This window comes from Poecile atricapillus, chromosome 1, assembly GCF_030490865.1.
Source record: "Poecile atricapillus isolate bPoeAtr1 chromosome 1, bPoeAtr1.hap1, whole genome shotgun sequence".
Classification (NCBI taxonomy): Eukaryota; Metazoa; Chordata; class Aves; order Passeriformes; family Paridae; genus Poecile; species Poecile atricapillus.
Window position 1 is genome coordinate 27,936,853 of NC_081249.1, and position 25,060 is coordinate 27,961,912.

The following is a 25,060-nucleotide window of genomic DNA, read 5'->3' on the forward strand; positions in this document are numbered from 1 at the left end:
CAATTGTAATATGCAATTAGATGTGCTAGCCTGAGTTTCAGTATTCCAGGGAGACTTACGTGCACTACCCGAGCAACAAAAAATGTGAAAGAAATTAGTGTAAAGCTCATGACCTGCAGGGGAGCAAGGCTATTTTACTTCAGCAAAGACTGTGACTTGTAATCTGATTGATAGTTTTCAGACAATTGGTTCTCTAGAGCTAAAAGTGATAGAGGTTTAAACTTGACTTAAATTTGGCTGTCAGTAGCAATGCAGCAAATTTGTATTTTCTCTGAGTGCCATCTTCAAATGATGTGAAATGGCAAGTGGAGATTCACTCAATCTCACTGTGATCTCACCCATAACTAGACCTTCCTGAACACTCATTATTAGCATTTTGACTTCTATATCAGTGTTCCATGTTGGGGCTCCTGTGTGAAACACTCAACAGAAGGATTCTCACAGCAATCACCTCCTCAGCAGCAAACCCATGGCTACAGGCAAACTCCATATCTCCTGGGTGAATGCTTAATACTTGCTTACATGGTAATATGTGAAAGAGCAGGTTTCTGTCAGCACCACCATGGTGAAAGGAAGGCAGTTGGAGCTGGCATTAAAAATCCATTTGGGGTGGCTGCATGGCTGGAAGTTTGAACCATGGGAACTTGACAGGGATGTACAACAGGAATAAAAGACTGAGAGAGGTAAGAGAAGATGAAACAAAATCTGCCCAACTACATTAACTGTATCATTATAAAGGACTGAGGCACTGAAAGCGTAAGCACACTGACCTTGCCCAGCTGTGTGCTGCCTTTTTGGGACCTGACCTGTGGGAAGCTGCCCCAGCCACACACAGCCTTATTGCCAAGAGCCAAGAGAGCCTTCCATAAAGAGAGAACAGGGAAAATGGAATCTCCTCTACTGTCTCCTCCAGCTTCACCCCAGCATCATTTGGTCTCAGGAAGTTTTGTGCTTCAGTTTTGTCAGTGAATCTTGATGTTGGTCTGGCACGCTGTGAGCACAGTAACAGTCCAGCTTAAAAAGTGCATCTCTCTCCTCCGGGAAGACAGCAGAGGAAGAAGGACAGCAGCACACCTCATGCCATGCCATCCCATCTGAGGGAGTTCCTGCACCTGGAAAGAAATTCACTATTTTCCTCAGTGATTTACCACCTCAGGTCAGTGCAGTAGGCAATGCCAAAGACAAAACTCTTTCTCTAGATTTCCAGGACCATGAAAGTGACTAAGAGACTGCTTGAGAGTTAATTTAAAGATGTGCTCTGTAGGATGAGTTTTAAAGCTGACTCAGAGGCTGATGGTTCCACAATATTCTGCACAGATTTATGACAGCTGGAAGCTAACACTACAGCTGAAGGCAACCAACACTGTTTTCCAATCTTCAGGGCATTTCCCAGAGCAAAAAGACTTATATAGAGAGAGCTAAAAATTATGTCGCATGTTCTGTGTATTTATAAGGTGCAGGAGTAAATACCCTACTGTGGTACCTCACATCTGCAAACAGAGAACTGTGAAAAATGCAGGCCAGATAATTTTTGTGTTGGGAGGCACCAGCCTTCTGTGACAATTCTCAGCTAAGCATGAAGACCAGGAAAGCTGAGTGCCAGGAAGATTAACAACTTATTTTTCTGAGGTGTTAAATTTACAAGAAAGTGTGACATCAAACTACAGAGGTGCCAAGAACATCAGTGATGAATTGAATGGGGGTGTTACTATTGTTCCTGTTCTGAAAGGAGGAGGAACAGACAAAGGGGTGGGTTCCACCTTTTGAGTGAAGCACATTTCTCAATGCCAATTAAAACCAATCATTTTCACTGTTAATACACAGTGGCACAGCAGAGGAGAGCTACAGGTTAATGCTGCACATTAGCTATCAATTTGGTTTGATTAGTAAAATGTATCTATCCCAAATCTGACCAAGCTCCTCCCCTTCAGGGTGGCTCATCACATCTCCATGTGTAAAGACAACACCAAAATGTACCTGCTATCAATATTATACAACATCCTCCAGTGCTCACAGCACAATCAGATTATCTCTCAGTAAAGGACCTCAGTCAAAGTGTTCAGAGAATAAAGAAGCAAGACAGATGCAAAATACTATACTGCAAAACGCTTTTAAAACTTCCAGATCTGCCATTATCAAACTTTAGAGTAGAATTGCCAACACAGACACATTGGGAGGCTCACTTTTGAGTACTGAAAATGGCATTTACAGGAATGAGGGACCTGAACTGGATGTAGGCATTTTAGCATGCCTTGGTACTCATGAGACAAAATTCACTATCTATTTTGGCATGTAGCTGAACTGTGAATTTAACAGTAAGGATGAAGATGTCCACAAAAACAGGAACTGCAATTATATTTGGTTTCAAGGGGATCTATCATGAAAATGGTATTTACAAATGGTCTCCTTTATTTTGTTTTCAAGGTCATGAAATCCCTTTGTCTCCTTGTCCATTTTCCCTCCCACTCCTCAACCTCATCAAATGTTTGAGTATTCTTCTTGTAAATATCTTTGGCAACAAACCCTGAAGGATACAAAGTAATACCCAGTGTGCCCTCAGAAGAACCAAGCAATTTCTGTAAGCAAACATTTTTCCTGTTATTTTGCTGTTGTTTACAAACACCTCCACCTCAAGACTCCAGCACTATTGTCTGGACAAGTTTTCAATGTCCTTAAAGATACATCTACGAGACTGATAGTCACAATAGACAAGAATGTCTGATGGACTCTGAAGAAAATACAATTTAAAAATAATGTATGTCTTACCTGCTTATTCATAAGTATGTAGATAATGGGATTGCAAACAGTGCTGCTTTTTGCTAGGATGGAAGGTATGATGCTTGTAACTGGAGTCACAACACCTGGCTTGCCAAATGTTGCCAGTAATGCTATAACCCCATAGGGAATCCAGCAGACCAGATAACAGATAACTGTAGTGATCACCATGAACAGGACGTGGTATTCTCTTTTGCGCGCAGCATTCTTGTGGATTTTTCCAACCTAGGGAAAGGTTTAAAAAGAGAGAAAATTTAGCAAGCGGAGCTGTTGGATTGACTGCATGAAGAACCTGGGACTATTGGTCTTGGGTAAGCAGTAACAATCAACACTGTAGTCCCAGCAGCAAAACAAATGCAAACCCAAAAATGATTGAATGCAGTGAAAAGACTTTCATCATCTCCATTAGGCATTAGGGGAAGCTCTGCAGAGACCACACTGCATGCCAGCATAAACCAGTCCCAGTAGAGGCTGAGTGAATAGAGACCAAATGTAGAAAGGTGACAAAGCATCTAGTCCTTAACAGATATTAGGTCACCTGCAGTTGTTTTTAAAGTATGGAATTTTGTGTAAATGTACCATGTTTTCATTCAAATTATGCCAGTACACAGAACTTACTTAAGATGAACAAGCTTTATATAGCACATCTGAACCACCAGAAGTATTTTCTGTTAAGGATGTGGAAAAAGCAGAGCAACACTAGGACTGTGCTTAGTATCTCTGTCCTTGCATCTTTTCTACACTAGATCAAGCCTCAGCTGGCCTGGCATAGTGTTAGCCATGGTCATACTTGGAGCAGGACACCAGAGAAGCCTTGCTGAATCACTTGAAGTTTCAAGTGATAAGATTCATTAATTCCACACTATTTCTTCCTGGTACTTAACCATTTTGATAAAAGGGGTTCACTCCTGATAAAGATCAGAAACAGGTTTTTGTGGTCTTAAAATGTGTGCTGAGTGCTGACTCACTGTGGTTCATGGGGTTCTTTTGGGAAACAGAGTAGAATGGGCTAAAGAGGAAAAGCAGGTGCAAATGAGCAGTTTCAAAGTGATGGTACAAGAGTCTATCTTGTTACTATGAATTTTCCATTAGTTAGTGTGTGGGAAAATCTGCTGTGGAAGTATTTATAATCTGTGCTTCAAAATTTGTTCTCTTTTAACCTGTCCTGGATTGAAGCATCATGCCCTTTGGGAGTCTAGAGCTCTAAGATAAAGCTTTAACACTAAAATAACAGTCAACTTTTATTTTTAAGCCTTGATGTGAATACATTTTTCTGTAGACAACTACAGAATGCTCTTCCAGTGTTTGGGCAGCTGAGCGCATTGGTGGTAAAAGTGAGGAACAAGGTCATTCCCTAAAAATCCAAAGCAAAATTTGCAAGGTCAGTTTTGGAGATTCTCTCCCCACTGACTCTAGATGGAGACTCAGCACACTGGTCTCCTGAGGTTATAGCTTATTCCTCAGCTTTATCCCAGTGTGTGTTTTCCAAACTCAAATGTGCCAGCAGGGCTTCAGGAACTATTCAAATGTTTAAACTATATTGATTGAGCCTTGTACTCAGCCAAATCTAATTTATGTCCACTTTAAGGTCTTTTTGCCTCTTGAATGCAGCACTTGAGAGTAAATTGCACCCAGGAGAAGGAAGCCCATGTACAACTACAAGCATAAATGAGCAAAAAAGCAGCTCTGTGTAATGGAACACATCCAAACTTTACTTAATCAAATAATAAAAAAAGAGTTTTAAATCAATAGGTTTAAATTTATGCAGGCAAATGAATAGAGCACAGTTAAAGGTGGAAGTCACCAACCACCCCAGACAAATGTCATTTGCTGTTGCCTGACACATACCTTGTGCATGCCAAGGAAATAGAGCTTTTTCTACCTCTTTGTAGAGTGGGTCTCTTTGCATAATATATGTGTCTATGTATCAGATTGTGAATTAAACAGATATATAGTGACTGTATAAGGTACACATGAAGGCAAAGTAATATGGTTACTGTTTCTTTTTAGTTCATTTTGACTCTAGGCTTCTAGAGTGCTTGGTTCTATCTGGAGTTTCAGTGGAAATGTTCCTGTAAATGAAACACACTAACTTTGTCAGCCTGAAACTAGTAAGTATTTTTCCTTACTGCTTTTTAATGATTTTCTGCAAAAAGGCAATAACAAAGTTTATCCTTTCTGAGAAGACTTGGGACTATTTTTATAAGACCTGTTTATTTTATAATTACTTTAGCTTGAAAAAAGGATTAATAATAGATAATGGTCCAATCCCGTATTGCTTATTTGAACTAAATTTTTCGTGACTAATTGGAAATTTCTCTGACTGATGGACCCAGGATCCCGTGTGAGCTGCAGCTATGCTACAAATTAAATATTAGACAAGGATGCAAAGCCCCAGTCAGCCATGGCATCCACAGCTGAAGAAATGTGTCTTGAAGAGTTTGCAAGAATTTACCATCAACACAGACAAAACAGAGGCCATAAACGAAGGAAGGAAAGATGTCTAAAGTGGCTGTCGATGTGATTTTGTCATGTATCCTTCCACTTTCACATCTTTAAGTCATTTCCATAGGAAGTTTTGAAATCATGTACCATATTTGTCCTCACACTCTTGGTTTCATTGCCTTTGCAGTTTTGCAGCTTACCTTTAGAAGGTGTTATCTTTAAAAATTGTCCCTTTATAGGTACTGGAATGCCTCCAGCAAAATATAACTTAGATTCATGTAACCTACAGAAAGATTACACTTCTGCAGGTGAAAAAGCACTAGATATTTTAACAGTAAAATAATTCTATTTGTTATTTTAAAACTACTGGACAATTTAACACAATTGCTACACTGTATTTTCAATAGTCAAATGGAAATGCCTCCCTGGATATCCAGCTGGTAGAAGAGCATCAGAAAGTGAAGAGGAAAAATAGATTCAAATAATAGTCTAGAATAGCTGAGTGAGCTTGTAAATCTCTGTCTAAATGTGAACATATAGGGTATATATAACATACATTTAAAATACTTAGAAGATCTAAATCACATTTTAAAATGGCACAAGAAACACTGGCCCATTGGGATCAGATTGTACTTATATAGGACAGCTGGAAAAACCTTCTTTGCTGTAAAATCAGCTGTTTTCTCTGGGACAAAGATCATCTCCTGCCAAATTTAGCAACATAAAGGTTGGGAAACCTTTATATTTAAAGAGAAGAAGGTTGGGGAATTGGTTGTTGAGGGGTTTTTAATGAGGAAATTGTGTTTCTCCCCTGCTTTCATCCTGGGAAGTAGCAGAAATGTTTTGTTTTTTCAGAACTCAGCTGGAGGCAGCGACAGGCAAACTTGTTTAATTTCAGGCACTGAGCGTAACAGTGGCACAATTAGCTCTGGTCTGGATTTTCCCTGCAGCCGTGCTGCATTTCACATATATCCAACACTTTTTTCGAGTCAATCTGACACAAAAAATACCACGACTTAGATCACTAGGGCAGCATGCTGAGCACGTACATTAGATGTGACAGGCCAATGAGTGTGGGAGAAGCCAGGGTGGTGTTCAGTGAGGAGGCTGGCATAGTAGAAATGTCCTCAGAAGGAGCCCAAGTGACACATTGATTAGTTGACCTCAAAAGCTGCATCCACAGCTGACAGGATGTAGCAGATACATCACTCACCAAGTGATGGGCTGCATTGCTATTCCATGCTTTGGAAAACATGGAACTGGGGAGCTCTGAGCAGAGCACAGAAAATTTCAATAGCACTGGTGAAAGTCTGGAGACTAGAGGCCGTAAACCAAAGACAAGGGGACCTTACAATAAGGATATGGAGAGGGTTAGTAAAAAGAGATGCAAAGAGCTTTTGCTGTAACTGTGGAGATTGTTAGGTTGTATATTCGAAGAAAGGATTCAAGATATTTGCTGTGACAGGTACTCTGCAAGGAGTGAGAAAACCCTTTAAACTCGATGCAGGCAAATGTGTGGGCCTCTCACAACAAGGACCCAGAGAAAAGGTATGACCTAGAGGAAGCTTGACTTCCTCTAAGGAGAACAAGTCTGTCCTTTCCTTAAAGAGAAAAGAAAATGGGTCTGTCCTTGCAGAAAACAAGTAAACCTTCCAAACACATAAACTCTGTTGCACAGTGGTATGAGAGATAATACTAGGACTGCAGGTCATAGGAAGTGATTAGCAGGTTCTGGTTACCCAATTTAGGTACTGCAGGTGTCAGTCCAGACCTCATCACTGTCCAAGTCAAGTGGTTCAGTCAACCTGCTCCTGGACGGAGCAGCCAGGTGGCAACCACACTGAGTCCACGGGTTTTTGTCTGGCCAAACACTGGAGCTTTTCAGCCCAGACAAAAAAGGACAGCAGCTACCTGCTTCTGCTTTAGATATTTTTTAGCCATCCAACAGCTTCATATGGAGAAGAGCCTTGAGCAGCACCTTGCCCAGGGGAACAGCCTGCCCCTTCCTGTGCTCCAGAGCCAGAAGTCTGATCTACTGCAGCCCCTTGCTCAGCTCTCTCTGGATTTATCTGGGCATGACTTATGGGACCAAGGGAATACTGCTGGCACTTCATCTACTCAGAAGATGTCAGGAAAGACCTGAAGGATATTGTGCATTGTGGTTGTGAGGTAACTGCGAGGCCCACAGCGCCAGAGGCACATATGCAGTCAGTCTGTTATATTCCCATCATCCATGGGCAAGTTGGGTTTTCTTTATATATGTAAGGCAAGGGAGTGGGGCTAAAGTTAGCTATTAAGTAGGGGAAGCTTTAATAATGAAGATTTAACCTGACAGTTTTGAATTCCCCTGTGTTTTCATTTTCACATTTACCCTAGTCTCTCCTCCTTACTTAATACAGCTATGTGCTTTATCTCATAAAGCATTTCCATCATATTTTAGCTGCATCCATTTTCAACTGTGAACATCCTTAAAGGTTATGAAGAATATATGGCATCCCATCCATCTCACCTCTAGATGGAAGAGTATACACCATCCAGAGCCACTTCAAGCAAGGGATATGTACTTCATAACATCTTAGAAGTCAGAGGTCCTGTAACTAAGTTTTGTCCTTCAAGTCACTTTCTCAAGCTATTTATTAAGATGGAAAATAGTATCACTAACTGTACCCTATGCACCTAAATAGTGGATGCTGTAAACATCCTTTATGTAGCTTGCTCTAAACAAGCAATATGGAAACAGGGCACAAGGTGCTTTTTTATCACAGCTGATACTATTCCTGGATCTCTATTTGTGTATCTTATACCTGTTACTCATACAACCATGTTTACTTCACTACTTCAGAACTGCACAGTGAAGAAAAGGCTATTTATGAGCAGCAGTGTTTGTTGCCACCAGCATCTTTCAGTATCAGCAGTAAGTACTTGTTTTGACATGATCAAGTATTCGACAGTACTACCAAAACCAGACACAAGTAAAATATTCATAATTAACTGAGGAAGTCTGCCAATCTTTGAACATTTAGTCTACTACGGCTTCTTGAAATGAACAGAAGGCATCTAGACTTTTTATGCAAAAGCCGCAGTAGAGGAAAAAGCTGGAAAAAGATCATTCTTCTTCCATCATGAACCAGTCATGTAAGACAGTCCTCTCTGTTGCATCTCTGAAAAAAGAAAATTAGATATGGCCTCCATTTACTGGTATGAATAAACCTCTACTAAACCTTGCAGTCAAACTAAGCAATGACTGAAATGTCAGCTGTGATGAGCTTTCTCCTCTCCCATCTCTGTGGATTCTGTCCTCAGGCAAAACAAGGAAAAAAGAAGGAAAAAAAACCAACCATACCTCCAAAGCATGTAAAGCTCTAAATAGCAGTAGGAAACATACTCTTCAAGTAATCTATTTCTCAGTATGAGCTATCCAAGAACCAGTACTGTACAGATTAATAATAAGGGGGATTAAACACTTTGTTGTTTAAAATAAGCAATCCTGAAAAAAGAGGGCTCACTGCATTAAAAAATAAATGCCTCCTTTGTTACCAGTCAGGTGGTTAAGTTCAAAATGAGTGAACACTGAAGAGATGTATTGTCCTGTGGAAATGGAGAGTGAGCAGAAACATCTGTTTCAGGTCATCTTAGAATTCAATGGGCCTTGACTCTACAAAGCATTTACACTTATATATTCAGTGAGCAAACTGAGATTTAAGCATGCACATGAGCATTTTGCTCAGCTGGAGCCACATAATGAGTTAATAACAACAAATACAGAAGGCAGAAGCCATAAAACCACACAAGGGGCCATATAGCTAATTATTTTATGTCACTGCTAAGTGTAGGAATTTAAGTCCACAGGAAGGATATTTTATCAGCTGAAGACTGGTTTTATTGTAAATTTTTGTTATTGAAATGGGAATTAGCTGCCTGAATGCCTAAAGGTGAAGTGATGCTTTAAATACAAAATTCATGGCTTTGTACATTGCCCTTAAAGCATAACTGCTATTGATGCTGAAATCAGCCAAGTTCTGTTGTGGACTTAAGAAACACTATAATCCTCTTAGATGCAGAACTCTTTTTTTCACTGCTAAAGGGCTTTTAGCAGCAATTTGACTAACACAGTGAACACATTCCCATATATTAAACAAGGAGCTCATGGTGTCACTCCTGTCATTGACAATTCATGTTTTATCCTGACCTTCTTTATTCACTGTCTATTTTCTAGCATCAGTGTGCATGAGAAGATTAAAGGTGTATATGCCTGCTCTAATTTGGGTTGCATTAACAGTTTGTTTTAGAAAGAGAAATCCATTAGATACTCTTACAAGGATCATCAACGTTCAACTCCTGCCGTTGCACAGGGCAGCTCCAATAATGGCACCATGGGACTGACAGCATTGTCCAAACACTAAGTTTTGGAAATTCAACACATCCAAGTGCCAGGTGCTGCACATGGGTTGGGGAAATCCCAAAAATTACTGCAGACTGGGAGAAGTCATTGAGACCATCCCTGCAGAAGAGGAATTCAGGGCTCTCATGGATGAAAAGCTGAATGTGAGCCAGCAGTGTGCACTCTCAGCCCAGAAGGCCCAAATGCATCCTGGGCTGCATCGAAAGTGGACTGGACAGCAAGCTGAGGCAGGTGATTTTCCTCCTCTACTCTGCCCTCAAGAGAGCCCACCTGGAGTGCTGCATCCAGCCCTGGAGTCCTTAGCACAAGGAAGATGTGAACCTGTATTATAATATTACTACATGTTGCTGCTCTGCAACACAACTTGCTCTTATAAAGGTGGGAGGTGCTGAGATTGCCTTCAGAAAATCAAGGCAGTAATTTAGTTTATCATTCCTCCTCTGGAAAAGCCTGCCAACAAATTATATTTTTTAACCAATAAATTCACTTAATAACCAACTTCTGGTTTGGGTTAGGGTTTTTGTTGTTGATGTTTTAAAAACTTTTGTGATGGCTTTGAACAGCCCAGTTAACAATAAAGTAAAGGAAAAAAAAAATAAAATTAAAGCTGACTTTGATGTATTTTGCATTGAAGAATTTCTGAAGCAGGAAGGAAAAATTTCAGACCTGAAATCCTTCTTGGTTTCTGTGTTCTTTCTTCCAGAGACAGCAAAATGTAGAATGTGTATATGCAACATCACTAAGAAAGTTGAACTCTTCAACAACAGATGAACTGACAGGTGTAAAATTCCTTTCCAGGTTTCTTTCTAGGCTACTTTATGCTAAACAACAATATGCTACCATCTGCACAGAAAATTGTCTGCACACTTTCCTGCACCTAAAGGAAAAATGTTTTCAGTTAATGACAAAAAATAACATTTTGAAATATGTATATACATATATTTTTATTTATGTAAAAAAAAATACACACCACACACTATATATCTTACAAATATATATATACACACATTATATATACATACACACACATACATATTTCCATAATTATGTGAAGATTTTTCACCAGAGTCATCCAAGTTTGGAGAAGAAAGTTAAGAAACAGCAAGTTTTGATGCAAGCATTACTCACAACTCTCTTCACCTCATGAATTAAATTAACCACAACCTTTTCTACTCTAAATATCAATACTTTGTCTGAATCTGGGGTGTGAATTTAAAAAAAAAATAGTGTCAGGGTAATGTTTTCCCTGAAAATGGAATTTGGCTATTCCCCTAGGTCCATTTTTGCAGGTATGTAAGCTCCCACTCACATTTAATGCTACTTTTCACCAGGCTGGCATATGTGGGTGAGAACTCGAGCTTTGCTTTCCTCTGGATTGGCTGCTGTACTCCTTACAGTGAAATCAGATGATAAAATCTCTTAGGCATCATCAGTCTTTCAGTACCTAACTACAATCCTTCTCCTGGGAAGAGGGTGGACTTTCCCACACTTTACTGAGGGATCCCCTCCCATTTTCCTGAAAATTTCTACTGACATAAAGCAAGGAATCATTAAGGACATGTGGGTATGCCTTTGACATGCAGCTACTTATATTTAAATAAGCTTAATAGATGTGCTTGAATCTGCTTGTCAAATCCTATAGACACTGCAAAGAATATAAACACAAAGTCTTTTGAAAGCTCTCATCCAATTGAAATCTTTAAAAATATAGGAATTATGCCAAAAATAGCCTGAAAATGTTCTCCTCCAGATGCTTTCCCTCAAATTCTTATACACTTGCCATGGCACAGTTGTATTCAGAAAAAACAAAACAAAACCAACCCTCAGAAGTCTGTAAGTCTTCAATTCTTCTCTCTCCTCTAGCGAGTTGTACCTAGCCTGGTGTTCATAAATATTTATCTATATTTGCACAAAGAAAAGGAAGATAAAATCCTTTTCTGTAGCTTGTGGATTACAGGCAGTCCTTTATTAATTATATAAAATCAGTGGCTACTGGAAATAACCAGAGCAGGAGGTACTTTGGCTGATTTTTACATCTACCTAGAACAAGTACAGTTAATAAAAAACAAACCAAAACCAACTCAACAACAAAATTATTTTTTCTTGTTAAAAGTTTCATTCCTGCCTCTACCAAACAATTTTTTTGAAAGTTCTGTTGGAGTTGGGGTATTCATAGCATTAGACCAAAATCTGACATTACAAGGTGAAGGCAGCATGAAAGACTCTACGAAAAAGATCAGGGAATAGGTAAGGAAAGAATAAGTAATTAGATATGGAGTAATTCTACTTGATTCAATCTTCTTGCAATCTTCAAAGCTCAGTTTGTTCCTTGACTGTCAGATCTCTTTGCCAATCAAGTCCAAGGTACTTTCTGACTTTACCACAGTAAGTAACATCCATTCTTTCGTGTATATGTGGCCTTTTCTAGTGATTTGTCCACAGAGGTTTTTCTAGTCTGGTGCTACAGGCTCTGCCTTTCCTGATGCTGCCTTTCCCACTGGCACTTGCAGCCTTTTGGGAGAAGCATCCCAGCTTCAGTTTGGGAACATCTACTCTGTCTACCCCTCTAACGCTACCTTGATCACCTCAAAGCAGCATTCCTCTTTACATCAGGGTCCACCAGGAAAGGGAAGGTAGTGGGCTTGTTCAACCTCTCAGTCAGAATGAACACACTCTGTCAGAAATGCTCTCTAAAGAGGGGGGCATCATGTTCACTTTGGCAGACAGACATTGCTTCAGGTGGAAACTGTGCATGGGAGTGACTCCTCCAAGCCTGCAGCACTCGGAATCATCATGCCTTCAAAAACGTGATATGGATCTACCTGCAGAGATCCATAAACTCAATTTTTAGGAACCTTTTAAAGGATATTTAAGACATGCCATACCCAAAAGTGACAGAAGAAAAAAAAGGTGTAAATAATGGGAAAGACTTTAAAGGTGTCAGATATAACATAAGACAGCTAGTGGGAAGCAACATGACAAGTCCCAGAGTGCCCAGTCTAAAAGAATTGACCAGAGTTTATCCATGCCCAGTACTCTGAGACATGCAAGATCCAGCATTTGTATGTTCTGACCACATCTTTGTGCTATGCAGTATGACCTGTGTAAGAACACGCTACATAATACAGAAAAGATGAGCAGTTGTGTTTTAAATACTATTCCTTGTTAGAATTTTGAACAAAACTAGCAAAAATAAGATGCTTTCTTTTATAGCTCAGAATATTCTAATTTTCCAAATGCTGACAACTCAAATGGATGAGCTTGTTGAGAGACTTTCAATTTCTACCCCCTGTATCCTCTCTGATGGAAGATTGTGGATCTATGGAAGCAGTGATGCTTGAAAACTTGTAAGTTCTAGATATATATGGCTGAGGGAGGGATATAAATGCCATTTTTTCTTTATTTCATCTTTCACCAAATAATGACCTGAAGTGGAGCTATCTAGATGTCTTCCCTGCAGAGTCAGCATCATCATTAGAAAATAGAGCAAAGGAGTATAAAAAACCAGCTATGTGTATGGGACTTCTATAGTAAAATGTCTCTGAATTATACTTTTACCAGCATACATGATGAACTCCAGATTACACCAATTTTTTTTCCTTTGTCTATCTTCTGAAGTTGGGCATAATATTTGAAAAGAAAAGGAAGTACATGTTTTCTAATGCAACAGAAACACTGAAATATGCATCCCAAAGTATAATAAACACGCCATAAAAAATTCTCTAAGTGAAAACAGACACTAAATGTGACAGAGTCAGAGAAGTTTTAGGTTATAGCTGTTGTTATATACTCACAAATCTGGGATTCTAAAAGTTTATATTACTTTGTCAGATGTATATTAAAATAAATAGCAGCTGGTGGAGACAAAGGACTGAATTTCTCTTCTTTCCTACCATTTCTTTTTCATGTTGTCATAAACTACTCTAGCACCTACATTTCCTGTTACTGTGATGAAGTGGTTTTACTATCTTTGCAAATAAATATTAGGAATTCCATGAATTTTAATGCAGTTAAAATCTTACAGCCAGAGGGCTGTAAGGATTCTCAAGGGATTTGGTGTTGTCTATCACTCCCCCTTCCCCCATATACACTAAATGCAGGACAAACACTCCTCAATCAGCCTGAGAATTACTGTCTAATAAAAAGATATTTCAAACCCCTGAACAATGATCTCAATGATTTCAACACTTGTATCCTTACAAACCTTTTGGTAACATCTGATCTAGATATTTACTTCTAGAAAATGTGTCTTTGTGGCTTTCCATTAGTGTAAGGGTACACAAGCACAATGAGTCACAACTGCTTCTCTCTAGTAGTGGTGTTTTTACATTCGAAAACTGTTCACATATCTGTTCTCAAAATGTGCATGTCTTGGTTTAACAAAACAGAGCACAACTAAGGTCAGGTGTTCCACACCTCTGCTCACCTGTCCCACAATAAGATCTATTCTGTTTGCAAAGGTATGGTGTTCCCATACCTTTGTGTGGGACTCACTATTCAAATTAGATCCTTTGGACTGTACTGATTCCCAGCCTGAATTTATTCATCTTGTATGATTTCTCATTGTGCAAAAAACCTGCACTTGCATTGACCAGTCCTGATGTTCACCGAGTTTTAATTATAGACCAATACCATTAATGAAAGAGCTGAAAGCACTTGACAGATCTCTATGAAATGGGCACCTTAAAGGGAGTCCTCTAGGACAGTATTTTCCTAGTTGATAAGGGCAGGTCGTGGGCAAAGAACTTGAGTTGTATCATGACTAGTTTCCCTTTTATCCTCTAGACCAGGTTACCTGTCAAAATGTGAGTACAGTTGATTCTGGCCAGCTTTTGAGGAACTCATGTTGGCAGTTTTGATTCAGAATATTCAACTACAAAGACTTCAAAGACTAGAGTAGTGACAGAAAGAAAAAACTTTAAAAAACACATTCTACCTCCTGTTTGATGTTGCCAAACTATGACTTAATGGGGAGTCCATAGAAAGGAGGTAATTGGAAGTGTCCAGGTGGTGGATTATTGGGAAACAAAACTCCTGGGCTAATGTTTCTGCAGTAAATGGCCAGACTGATGGATAGAAAAGAAGGTTTTTCTCTTATGAATCCTACTAAGGATCAGTGGGCCACTACTAAGTCTATTAATGCTGAGTAAATATTAAAATTGCCCACAGCACAGAACATTTATGTGAGAAGTGGGGATCTACTGTGTATTTCTTGCTGACTTTGCAAAAGGCTACCGATGGTCTTCACTGAAATGAAGTTCACCAAGCTTGCTTAAAGGCAGGTCAGTGATTTTTATAGAGTCACCATCATCACTTAGGGAAGAAGTGGCAGTTTTATAGCACTAATAGCCCAGCTGCCATCCTACTGGAATTTCTAGGAGAAAGCCAGGCATTTGTAAAAGTGATGAGCTGTGTTAACTTCACCAGACTTAGATAAATCCTTGTCATTTCTCTGCAAAAAGTGCACAGTACAGATAGTGCTGACACACAACTGTAAAGTATACTGATGCTGAATTATACTGTTGATAGGGAAGAGAAACAGATTACACATTAAAAATAAAATGTGCAACTTTGCAAAACTTAGTTAGTTGGGAAGATCCATTTCATTTTTTATATGTGAACTGTAATCATGCATAAAGTAAAACACATCTTCCTGATAGGCATACTTACTTTGGAAAAAAACAGTGAAAAACACCAATAGCCCATCAGGTTATATTGGCTTTGATGCCACTAATTCTTTTGAACCCTGACAGCTCTGAGCCTGTAAAAGAGTATTATTATAGCAAAGAAACAATTTCAGTAAGAAAAAGACCAAAATAACCTCTTAGAAGATGACTGGGTACAAGACACCTGGGTTTGGAACTTTACTTCTAAGTAATATTGTTTTTCCCTGAAATTTGTTTTTTATTTGTTGAAGCAGAAGAGTGTAGCAAACACAACTATATTGTTGTTACTCTGGTGCTGTATAAAATGTAGCATTTTTGTTAATTATTTCTTCAGGTAGCACAGATTTCTGGATTATAGGGGAACATGATGAAAAACACAGAACTGATGACAACTGAAAACAATCAATAGAGATTCCAAATTTTTCATCCAAGCAGAAAAATCACTATCACGCTGTTATGGTTCATTTGAGCTACTTCCCATGTATTCTCACATACTCCAAGGAGACAGACAAAGGTGCAGTAGAAGAATGTTATGAATGAAAACTACGTGATTGCTATTCTTTAGTTTTTTGTTTTTTGGTTTTTGTTTTTTGTTTTTTTTTTTGGTGGTGATTAGAATTCTGAAAGAGTAAAGTGGCAGCTGAACAGATGGCAAACTGGTCTTCTGCCAGTGACATCACTGACTGTGTCCAAGAAGGCATCAGTTCATACAGCTGCAGGTTCTTTTCAGGAGCAATCTAAGAGTAATCTAATGTAGGGGTTCCACTAGAATGGTTCAGCCAGCAAACATGATCAGGTAGCTATACCTTAATGTGTGCTTTAATTTAGATGAAAACAACTGTTATCAACAAGCTTCTTGTTAACTGAGATTAACAGGAATGAGAAGGAGAGCAAAGGACAGGAGAGGCTGGAAGAGGGGGGAGAAATGCTGGAGCTGGGGGAAGGGAAAGGAGGAGCAAAGGAAAGGAAAAGGGTAAAGGAAGGGGAAGGAAGGAATTGGTGTGATACAGTCAGCTCTTGCTCACTTACAGAGTGGTACTTGAAAATTCAGAGCTCATGTTCTGCGTCTGAAAAACTATCTATATACATAGGAAGCCCTCCAGCTTGGATCATATTATATTAATCATATATTAATCTTGGAATCTGGGATTTCACCATGAGTGTCTGAAATGTAGTACCATACTTGAAAGACAGTAATATTTGAATGTTGGTTTCTGAGCCTATTTCTCTCACTCTTAATCTCTCCTTGAACACGACTGCTGTAGTTCTGATAGCACTTGTTATCCTTTTTTGTAGCTTTTCTCTTTTTCTTATATTCTTTTCTAGTGGATTACCACTATTCCCTGCAATATTCAGTATTATACAATGGTATAACAACAGCAGGGATGTTTCCTTCAACCCCTTTCCCAGCAATTTCTAACATCTTATTTATCTTGATTTTCCTGAATAGAGACCTGCATTTTTCATTAAATTACTCAAGCTAACTCTGCCATGTCTTTGAAGGGTGATAACCAAGAACTCTTTATCACACATGTATGTGTATATATGATGTATGATAGAGTTACTTTACACAAATAACTGCACCTCAGGTGCTGTTATCACCTGGTGTTGCCCACCTCACCCTTGATCTATGACATTGCTGACAAAGCTTCACTCTCTCAGTCTGCAAATTACTACTTCCAATGTATAATATTTCCTTTATTTTCCAAGGAAGAGACTAGCACTGGAACAATATTTTTCTACAATCTAATTTTGTTCTGGGTATCCTTTTTTTTTTTTTTTGACAATTACAGCCAGGAAAAATCAACACAGATATTTTTAACAATTCTCTAGAATTCTTTCGAATTCTAATTTCAATAGGGTCAATACATCTGGGGCAGTTAGTGTCCAGATATAAACTATTCTAGAAATGGTTCACTAACAAGTCCAACCCTCTTCAAGTCAGTATTTAGTAAACATAGTTATTGCAAGTTCAGATCACTTGTGAGCAACACATTCATTTCTGAGTTTTGGGACAGAAGAATTCTTCATAGTGCAATGAGTAAGTAAGGATAGACATAGTTAGAGCCAGTATAAAACCTATCCAGTGTGAATTTAATGACCTCAGAGATGGTGTAGTCATATAAAATTCCACCATTCTTCTGGAAAAGCTGAAACTAATCGAGCAATACCTGTACCTCCCTAAGGAAAGGTCAAAGTAAAAAGAATGAGTTAACAAGACGATTCAGCAGGGCTGGAATTGTATTTCTTTTAACTTGACATTTAGACTGAATTAACATCCTGAACTTACTCGGCAAGCAATGGAGACCAAAGCAAATCCATTTAACTATATATTGAAAAAATCTGAAATGTTCTAGGCTAACATGACTAAACACCTAGTGAGCCTTGACCATCCTGGAGCACAGAAGCATGAGCAGGGCAGAAGAGCATTTACACTGCTGAATAGTGAAAGAAAACATATAAAAAGAAAATTCTCCCGGGAGTATCATGCAATTAACAAAAGGCCAAGGCCAGACTACCAACCACAGTTACAAATTTTCTTCAGAAAGATTAAAGATTGATGCAGAAAGGCCAGGCTGGAGCAATGTGAAAGTCAGTTCTTTCAACTTGACATTTAAACTGAACTAATATCCTGAAGTTGCTCAGGAAGTGAGAGAGAGAAAAGTATCAGGTAAGACCTTTAAGGACTTTTATAGAGCTCTTGCAAGCCGTAACAATAGAGAAAGTAGAAAGCAATATTCGAGGTGAATTTGTTAAATTAATTTTCCCAGAGACAGGTGTTTTTAAATGCCCATCTCCATGTTGAGGGCAGCAGCAGAACAGACTGCTACTGGTATTTAACCAGGGATAGATGCAACAGGGAACTTGTGGCAATATTCATTCTATTTTCTGTGCAAGACAGTAGCTTGTATGCAGCGTTTTACAGACACACAACCCGATTTTTACGTTTGTTTAATGGGACTGCCAATGGGAATAAAAAAGTGTGTATACTTCAGTGTGCTCCATGTAGGGAAAGTTCCATTCTTTATGGGAGTGTTTGCTCAATTTTTGTTTGGCTGTTTTTAATTTAGTCTCAGAATATTTATGAATTTCTTCCTTTTTAATTTCTGTGCAGGCCAGTTTTATTCAAGCTTTGTTTATATTTAATCTTTAATAGTACAGACATAAGTAGCAAGATGTCAGGTAAATGGAAATCTATCTTGCCATGTTTGGGGCAGTTTCAAGTGAAGTGTTATATTACCATATAAAATTAATATCACAGCCTTCTGAAACTGTAATGTTGTGCCTCTTCTGCCATGTAAGTGACCAGAAACAAAACAAATATTGATAAGATCCCCTTAGAAAACACCTTACATGCTTTTTATTAGAAGCTGTTTAGTTGACAGGTTTCCCACTTAAATTCAGATTACCACTCTCAAGTGCAGGAGAAGGTCTGGAATATAACCTAAGGTAACCTTAGCACATACTCATCTGTGATTAATTTAGCTGCTTAACAGATGTCTGTTTGTACAACTGAGTGTCAAATAATCATGCATTCATTGCAAGCACAGGTGACTCCACCTCCAGCCAGAGACCACTGTTTGCTTTTTTAAGATGCATATGGTGTAGACATTTTAAAAGAAGAACAATGGAAAAAAAGGATGCTTAATGAAGAGGAAAGTGAAGTCTCAGGACCCTAAATACTATAAATTAAGAGTGAATGTTCACTCTTTTTAGTTTTATACCTTGAAATAACCAGGGAAGAATGAATTAAGACCACAAAAGGGACAGTGGTTAAGTTAAAATAGAGAAGTTGGAGAGTCAACAGATTAAAAACAACTTGATAAGTAGAATAAAACAACTAATGCATATTTCTCTGAAGGAAACAATGGCCAATTAAGACCTTATCTTTTTCTTTCCTATCCTTTAAATTTACCTGTTGCACAGGAATATTGATTTACTGCATTAGGAATCCTGAGCTTTTTAATATAAAGATCTTTATAATCAAGCAGCTGATGAGTTCATCTAACAACTGCATTACTAATGAAGTAAAATTCAAATGAAACATCTGACTAATAAGAAGAAATGTAAAACTGTCTCCATGATGGGAATAATTTCTCCTGGGGAGGTTCAGACAAGCACTCCTTCAGAAAAGGAAGGTCCCTGTAATGTGTCAGGGAAAAAAACTGCAAAGTGCCTGAACTGTATCTCTTCTCTTTCAGCAGGAGCAGAAGTTTTGAAAAGCTACATGTTAGTACTTAATTTTAAAAATCCTCAGAAGCATCTACTCTACATAGTTCATAAAGATAAATCACAGAACCAATGAACAGTAACAGCTGTTACAAATGCCCTGGCCAAACCTTGGAGCTGTAACACAGGACTAATGGTTAGATGAAATAAGGATGAAAAAATCAAAGCAAACGTCCTTGTTAACTAGCTTTGCTCCACTAGGAAAAAGAAAAAGTACATTTTGACTCACAGGAGATCTTATAGCGCCTTCCAGTAACTAAAGGTGACATACGTACAAGAAATCTAGAGAGGGACATTTTATGTGGGCATGTACTGATAGAACAAGGGGAATAACTCTAAACTGAAGGAGGGCAGGTTTCGATTGGATATTAGGAAAAAATTCTTTACTGTCATAAGTAGTGAGACACTGGAACAGGTTGCCCAGAGAAGCTGTGTCCTGGAACTATTCAAGGACACATTGGATGGGGCATTGAGCAACCTTGTCTGGTGGAAGATATCCCTGCCCATGGCAAGGGTGTTGGAACTAGATGATGTTTAGTGTCTCTTCCAACCCAAGCTTTTCCATGGCTCTATGACTACGACTGAAGGCTTTGCTATATCCATTATGGTTTACAGGCTGCCAACCAAGGCCTGTCGCTATAGGACACAGAATGATTCACACAGACACAGTTCAATGCATAATAGGGAAAAAAGAGCTTTATTTTTTTGAATCCAGTATTTATAGATTCTTGACAACGACCAGGGATTGGATAGTTAGGTTACCACCTTCCCAATCACACTGGTCATGCATAATGTCCATCAAAAGACATTTCTTAGAAGGAATATATAAACATCTATGTTTATAGTTACTTTCTTGGGAAAGTAGCTAGAAACTATGAAAACAAGATCAGAAGGCTTAGTTTTCAAAGTGACAAAAGCTCTCTGCTTTGATTTCCCTCTTGGACAGCACTGGCTGGGACTGGCCTCTGACACAATGGCCCAGTTAATGTGTTATCAAGTGCATGGTGATCACCAGAGAAGGCCTTTGGGCACTGCACATTTCTTCTTTTCATTGCACAGCAGCATCCCTTTTGCAGGCAGACCTTCAGAAGTGTTCCTCTAGAGGACAATGCCACATTGCTCAACATATAGGACAATTAGTTTTCCTCCAAGTCTTCAGTCAGGGAGTTTGTCTGAGCTCACAAGTTAGTCTCTGAAGTGGAGTTAAACTACAGAAGGGTAAGTAAATGTAGCTAAGCTCTTGCATGCTGAAATGTAAGTACAAAACTCTGCATGTTTTATAGTGCAAAACACCCTTTGTACATTTAACCTTTCCAGTTTTATAAGTGGTGAGCAAAAAAAAAAAACAAAAACCAAAAAAACTCATGCTTTTTCTTTTCAGGAAAACCCTTTACCAAATCATACTCTGAACTGAGATGTTATGAGTGCTTGGTATTGATGCTGTAAACTGAAAGACTCACAAAACCACAGCCTATTTTTTATGGACATAATGCATCCAGAGATTGATAGATCAGGTCTTAAATTTCTATTAGCTTGTTATTAAAGATTATGACAGACTTATTTTCTCCCTAGCTTATCTAAACCATGAAAAGTGGAAAACCCAATGAATTCCTATTTTCTGACCGGCCATTAATTTGATTTACAATGAATTTATACAGTGCCTGATTTACACTAAAGTTTTATCACTGCTTCTCTGCAAAACACAGACAATTAACCAATGATTTATATTTCTGCAAGCACAGAGGAAAGAAGATGGTAATCTTTTCTCATTTCTATTTCCCTTACAGCAATATCAGACCTCAAAGACGACTCTGATGACATGCTTTAACATTTGGTCGAGACTTTTTAATCGGAAATACCGAGAACAGCCCTGAGTGAGTACACCTGTCACTCGTGAGCTCAACGTGTCTGTGCGAGTACAGCTGCTGATATCCTTAAAGACTTTGAAATGGATTTTATGTAGGATTGATCACTGCACCTTTACTCTGCCAAAAGCTGAGATAGTGAGCTTATAAGCCTTGCAGCTATACATGAAGAAAAAAAATGTGAGCTTTCTCCTTTATTTCTCAGGATTTGACATTTTTCTCCACTGTTACAGAAAACACTGAACTTCATTTCCTTGAGACAGAATCTTTTAATTAAAAACTGGTATAAGTGTAGTGAAAATATTTCAAATATTTCAAAACTGGAATATTGTTTCAGTTGAAAACAGAAAACCCCCAAAATCAATACTATATTTACAGCGTTTTTATGAGAGCTACCTAATAATCACTTCAACTCCTGGGAAAACCCTAATAGTTATGAAAGAATACAAGACTAACTAACCTCTTTAAAAATTAAGCATGCTAGTAAATCTTCCTCCTAGCTAATGAAAGCAACTTTTTATTTAAACAGGTTCTCATTAAAATAAAAAAAAAATAAAAATCAGCTAACAGGAAGAATCAGCACTTGCTTCATTGAAGTGAACACTGAAATGTTCTTGAACAAAAATGCAAGGATTGAACTGTCTGGAACATGAAATACTGACATCTGAAAATTGCTGTTTATAAAAGTATATAAAGCATATAAAGTATGTAAAGTATATAAGTATTAAAGTCAGTAGTGTCAGAATGCTCCAGATTTTGCTTGAAAAGTTATGCTATGTTTGTACTTTACATTATGACCTGGCATCAAATAACAATGCCATAATGGCATAATAATTTAACTAGTATAGCTTTTTTTTTAAAATAATTGAAAACGGGTACGATTAAAAAATAATAATAATTGATACACCTTTTCAAGGTCAAGCTGATTTCCTTATTTTATTATAATATAATTTTCTTCTTTTAATGCTACTCATCATATGTACCAGCAGCCGAATAAAAGTTGCTGGTTTTGAGAATAATCTCCTTGATGTTTCTTTCTCTAATGAGTAGAGGGAACATAGAGAAAAAGAATAGGCTAGATAGATTCTTAAAATGCCTTGAATTTTCACAGGTAATTTCTCAAAAACATGTTCTTTCCTTCAGTACAATAGGAATAGTAGTATCAGTTTTGCAAAGCCTTGGAAAATCAGTGTATATTCACAGCATCTTCAAACCATCAAAAGAAAAAAAATGTATGGAAATCACTGAAGGAAGGAAGGAGGAGATTTATCTATGTAAAGAATGGTGTGAGGTAAAGCAGAAAAGAAGCAATAGGACTCCATGGGCTGTGAAGATGAGAGTGGTTACAGAAATTATCAGAAACTTCTTAAACAGAAAGAGTTGATATGCAAGGATTTCTTATATATGAAATTCCATCTACAGATTGCAATCTGCGTCTAAATAAATTACATGTTCAACAGAATTTAATAACTTTCTAAAAAATAGCAAGATACTTTTCATCTTATTTTTTTTCAAGTATTCCATGGCTTTTTTATTCCAGATATCACCTCACCTACAGAATTCTAATAATTTTTATCATGTTTAGAAGCCAAGAAGACTTGAAAGTAATCAGAACTTCAAAGAACTGATCACTGATCACAGATACAGAGTATATGCAGTCTAATGTCTTTCAGTGCTCCTCTACTTCGAAACAGCAAAAAGCAGTCAGCTTTTCTACTGGAGATATTATTTAGAAATTCGGAAAAAAAAATACAATGTTACACAGGAATGTAAACTGCTCTCTTAAAGCCCATTCTTATGACAAATACCGTAGAATCAAACAATAAAAAACCAGTGTCTGTTACGACAAAATATTCCTGTTATCACAGAATACAAAAAATGGTCTGTTGCCAGTGTTGAGTCCTGGCTGTAGAGTTGGTTTGCACATGAACAATTTGGCAAAGATCAAACAACTGCCCAGTAAGTACTTCTAGGTGCTTGTTGAATGTTGCACAGACAATTTGGAAATATTTATTTTTATTACTTTTTTTATGATAGGTTGTATTACTTTATAGCAGTTGATAATCCAGCCGATGCCTTTCATTACATCTTGTAAGTTTATTACAATTCTTTTAAACTGAGACTTCTATTTTAATAAGTTCCCTTTTCTTCATGACAATGTGACAGAAAACATCTACTAATTCATTTGAAAACTAAATCTCTTTTTGCTTTGAATAAGATATAATTATTATATATTTATGGCAAGGTTTAAAAATTAAAAGCAAAACTATTTATCATTTTTCTTCTATGCCACCAGAAAGCAGGAGGGAAAGGGTATATGAAGATCCAAAGGAAAGAAATAATTTATGAGCATATGGTAAAAAATTACAAGATATGGCTGTCTAATGAGTGTTTAGGCTTGGATACAGCAGAGATCAAACATACTTGAAATTAAGTCAGACCCTGAATGTACCTAATGACATTTGAAAGGGATGATCTACAAGAACCATAGAACCAGGTCTACGTCATTTTCACCTGAATTACTTTTCTTAGAACTTATTTTTTTAATTAAAAAAACTAGAAAAATTTTGAACTTTGCTCCTATGACTACAAACCTGGTTTTATTTAGGGTTCTAAGAAGATTTAATGGTGCATAATTGCTTTATCAGTTCTCACAACATAAATCATAATTTCAGTGCCATCAAAGATGAAGTTTCAGAAAATCAAGTTTCTCTATAAATAGGCACATGAAGCACATAAAAGAATGATGGAAGAATAATTACATTCCCATCCTACTCTCTGCATTATGTGAAGATTTTTTTCAGTTTAAATTACTAAACATTCTACCCTAATGTGCTCTCTTCCTCCAAATGATCGTTTCCAAAAGAGATGAAAAACTGAAAACGTTCACAGGCGTGGTCCTTCTACCTTTCCTGACTACTTTAATGAATAGCAATACAATAAATGCTTTTAAGGTATTGTTTACTTGTTCCAAATAGTAGATGTAAAACCGATATTAAGGAATCAGAAATTATAAAAATTTACCTCCCTTCTTGACTTTTTCTCCTCTACTTCCTGTGTGGGCACAAAAGATTTCAAAACCACCACTGTTGTTCCTACCCAAATCTTTAAAAAATAACACAGAGTCAAAATATCGCCATACAGATTTAAAAATTAGTTTTCTTGGGTTTATAACCAATTGATAACTTCACTTTGGGGCATTAATTCTTACATAAGAGATGGAAGCACTTTTCTTCCACTAAATTTAGTACTTTGAAATCTGGAAGAGGGGTAAGAAAGAGGAATAGACAGCTCTCTACTTTGACAAAGTAACTTTGACTTTCCCAGTACCCCAACAAGATGACAAAACTCATAAAAGTCAGGAGATAGGATGAAAAAAAAGGTTATCTGGTTCTCCTATGATATCTGGAAGTCATAAAACATGTGGCACTTCTCAAAAGAAATAACATAATTGCTATAAAGGGAAATAGTTGGGTAATTCCACTACCTGGACTCACATTTTGGTCACTAGTTAAAACTAGAAGTTTTTGAGAAATTAAGCAATAACAGGTGCATCACAGGATGTTGGATGAGAGATACTGGGAAAGACAACTTCTGCTTCATGTGGTCTTTAAATTTTCCCTAAATATTTTTTTCTGTTTTCTTTCTTTTTTGTTTTTCAGAGACAAAGTAGAACA

General features: G+C 37.7%; 1 protein-coding gene across 1 annotated transcript in view; it reads right to left on the reverse strand.

Moving 5' to 3' along the window:
- Nucleotides 1–25,060, reverse strand: part of LOC131584930 (pinopsin-like) — a 73,289-nt gene that overhangs the window by 18,686 nt on the left and 29,543 nt on the right. Inside the window, exon 3 of the mRNA XM_058850530.1 lies at nucleotides 2,767–3,000. Coding sequence (XP_058706513.1) covers nucleotides 2,767–3,000 — 234 coding nt within the window. The remainder of the gene's footprint in view (nucleotides 1–2,766; nucleotides 3,001–25,060) is intronic.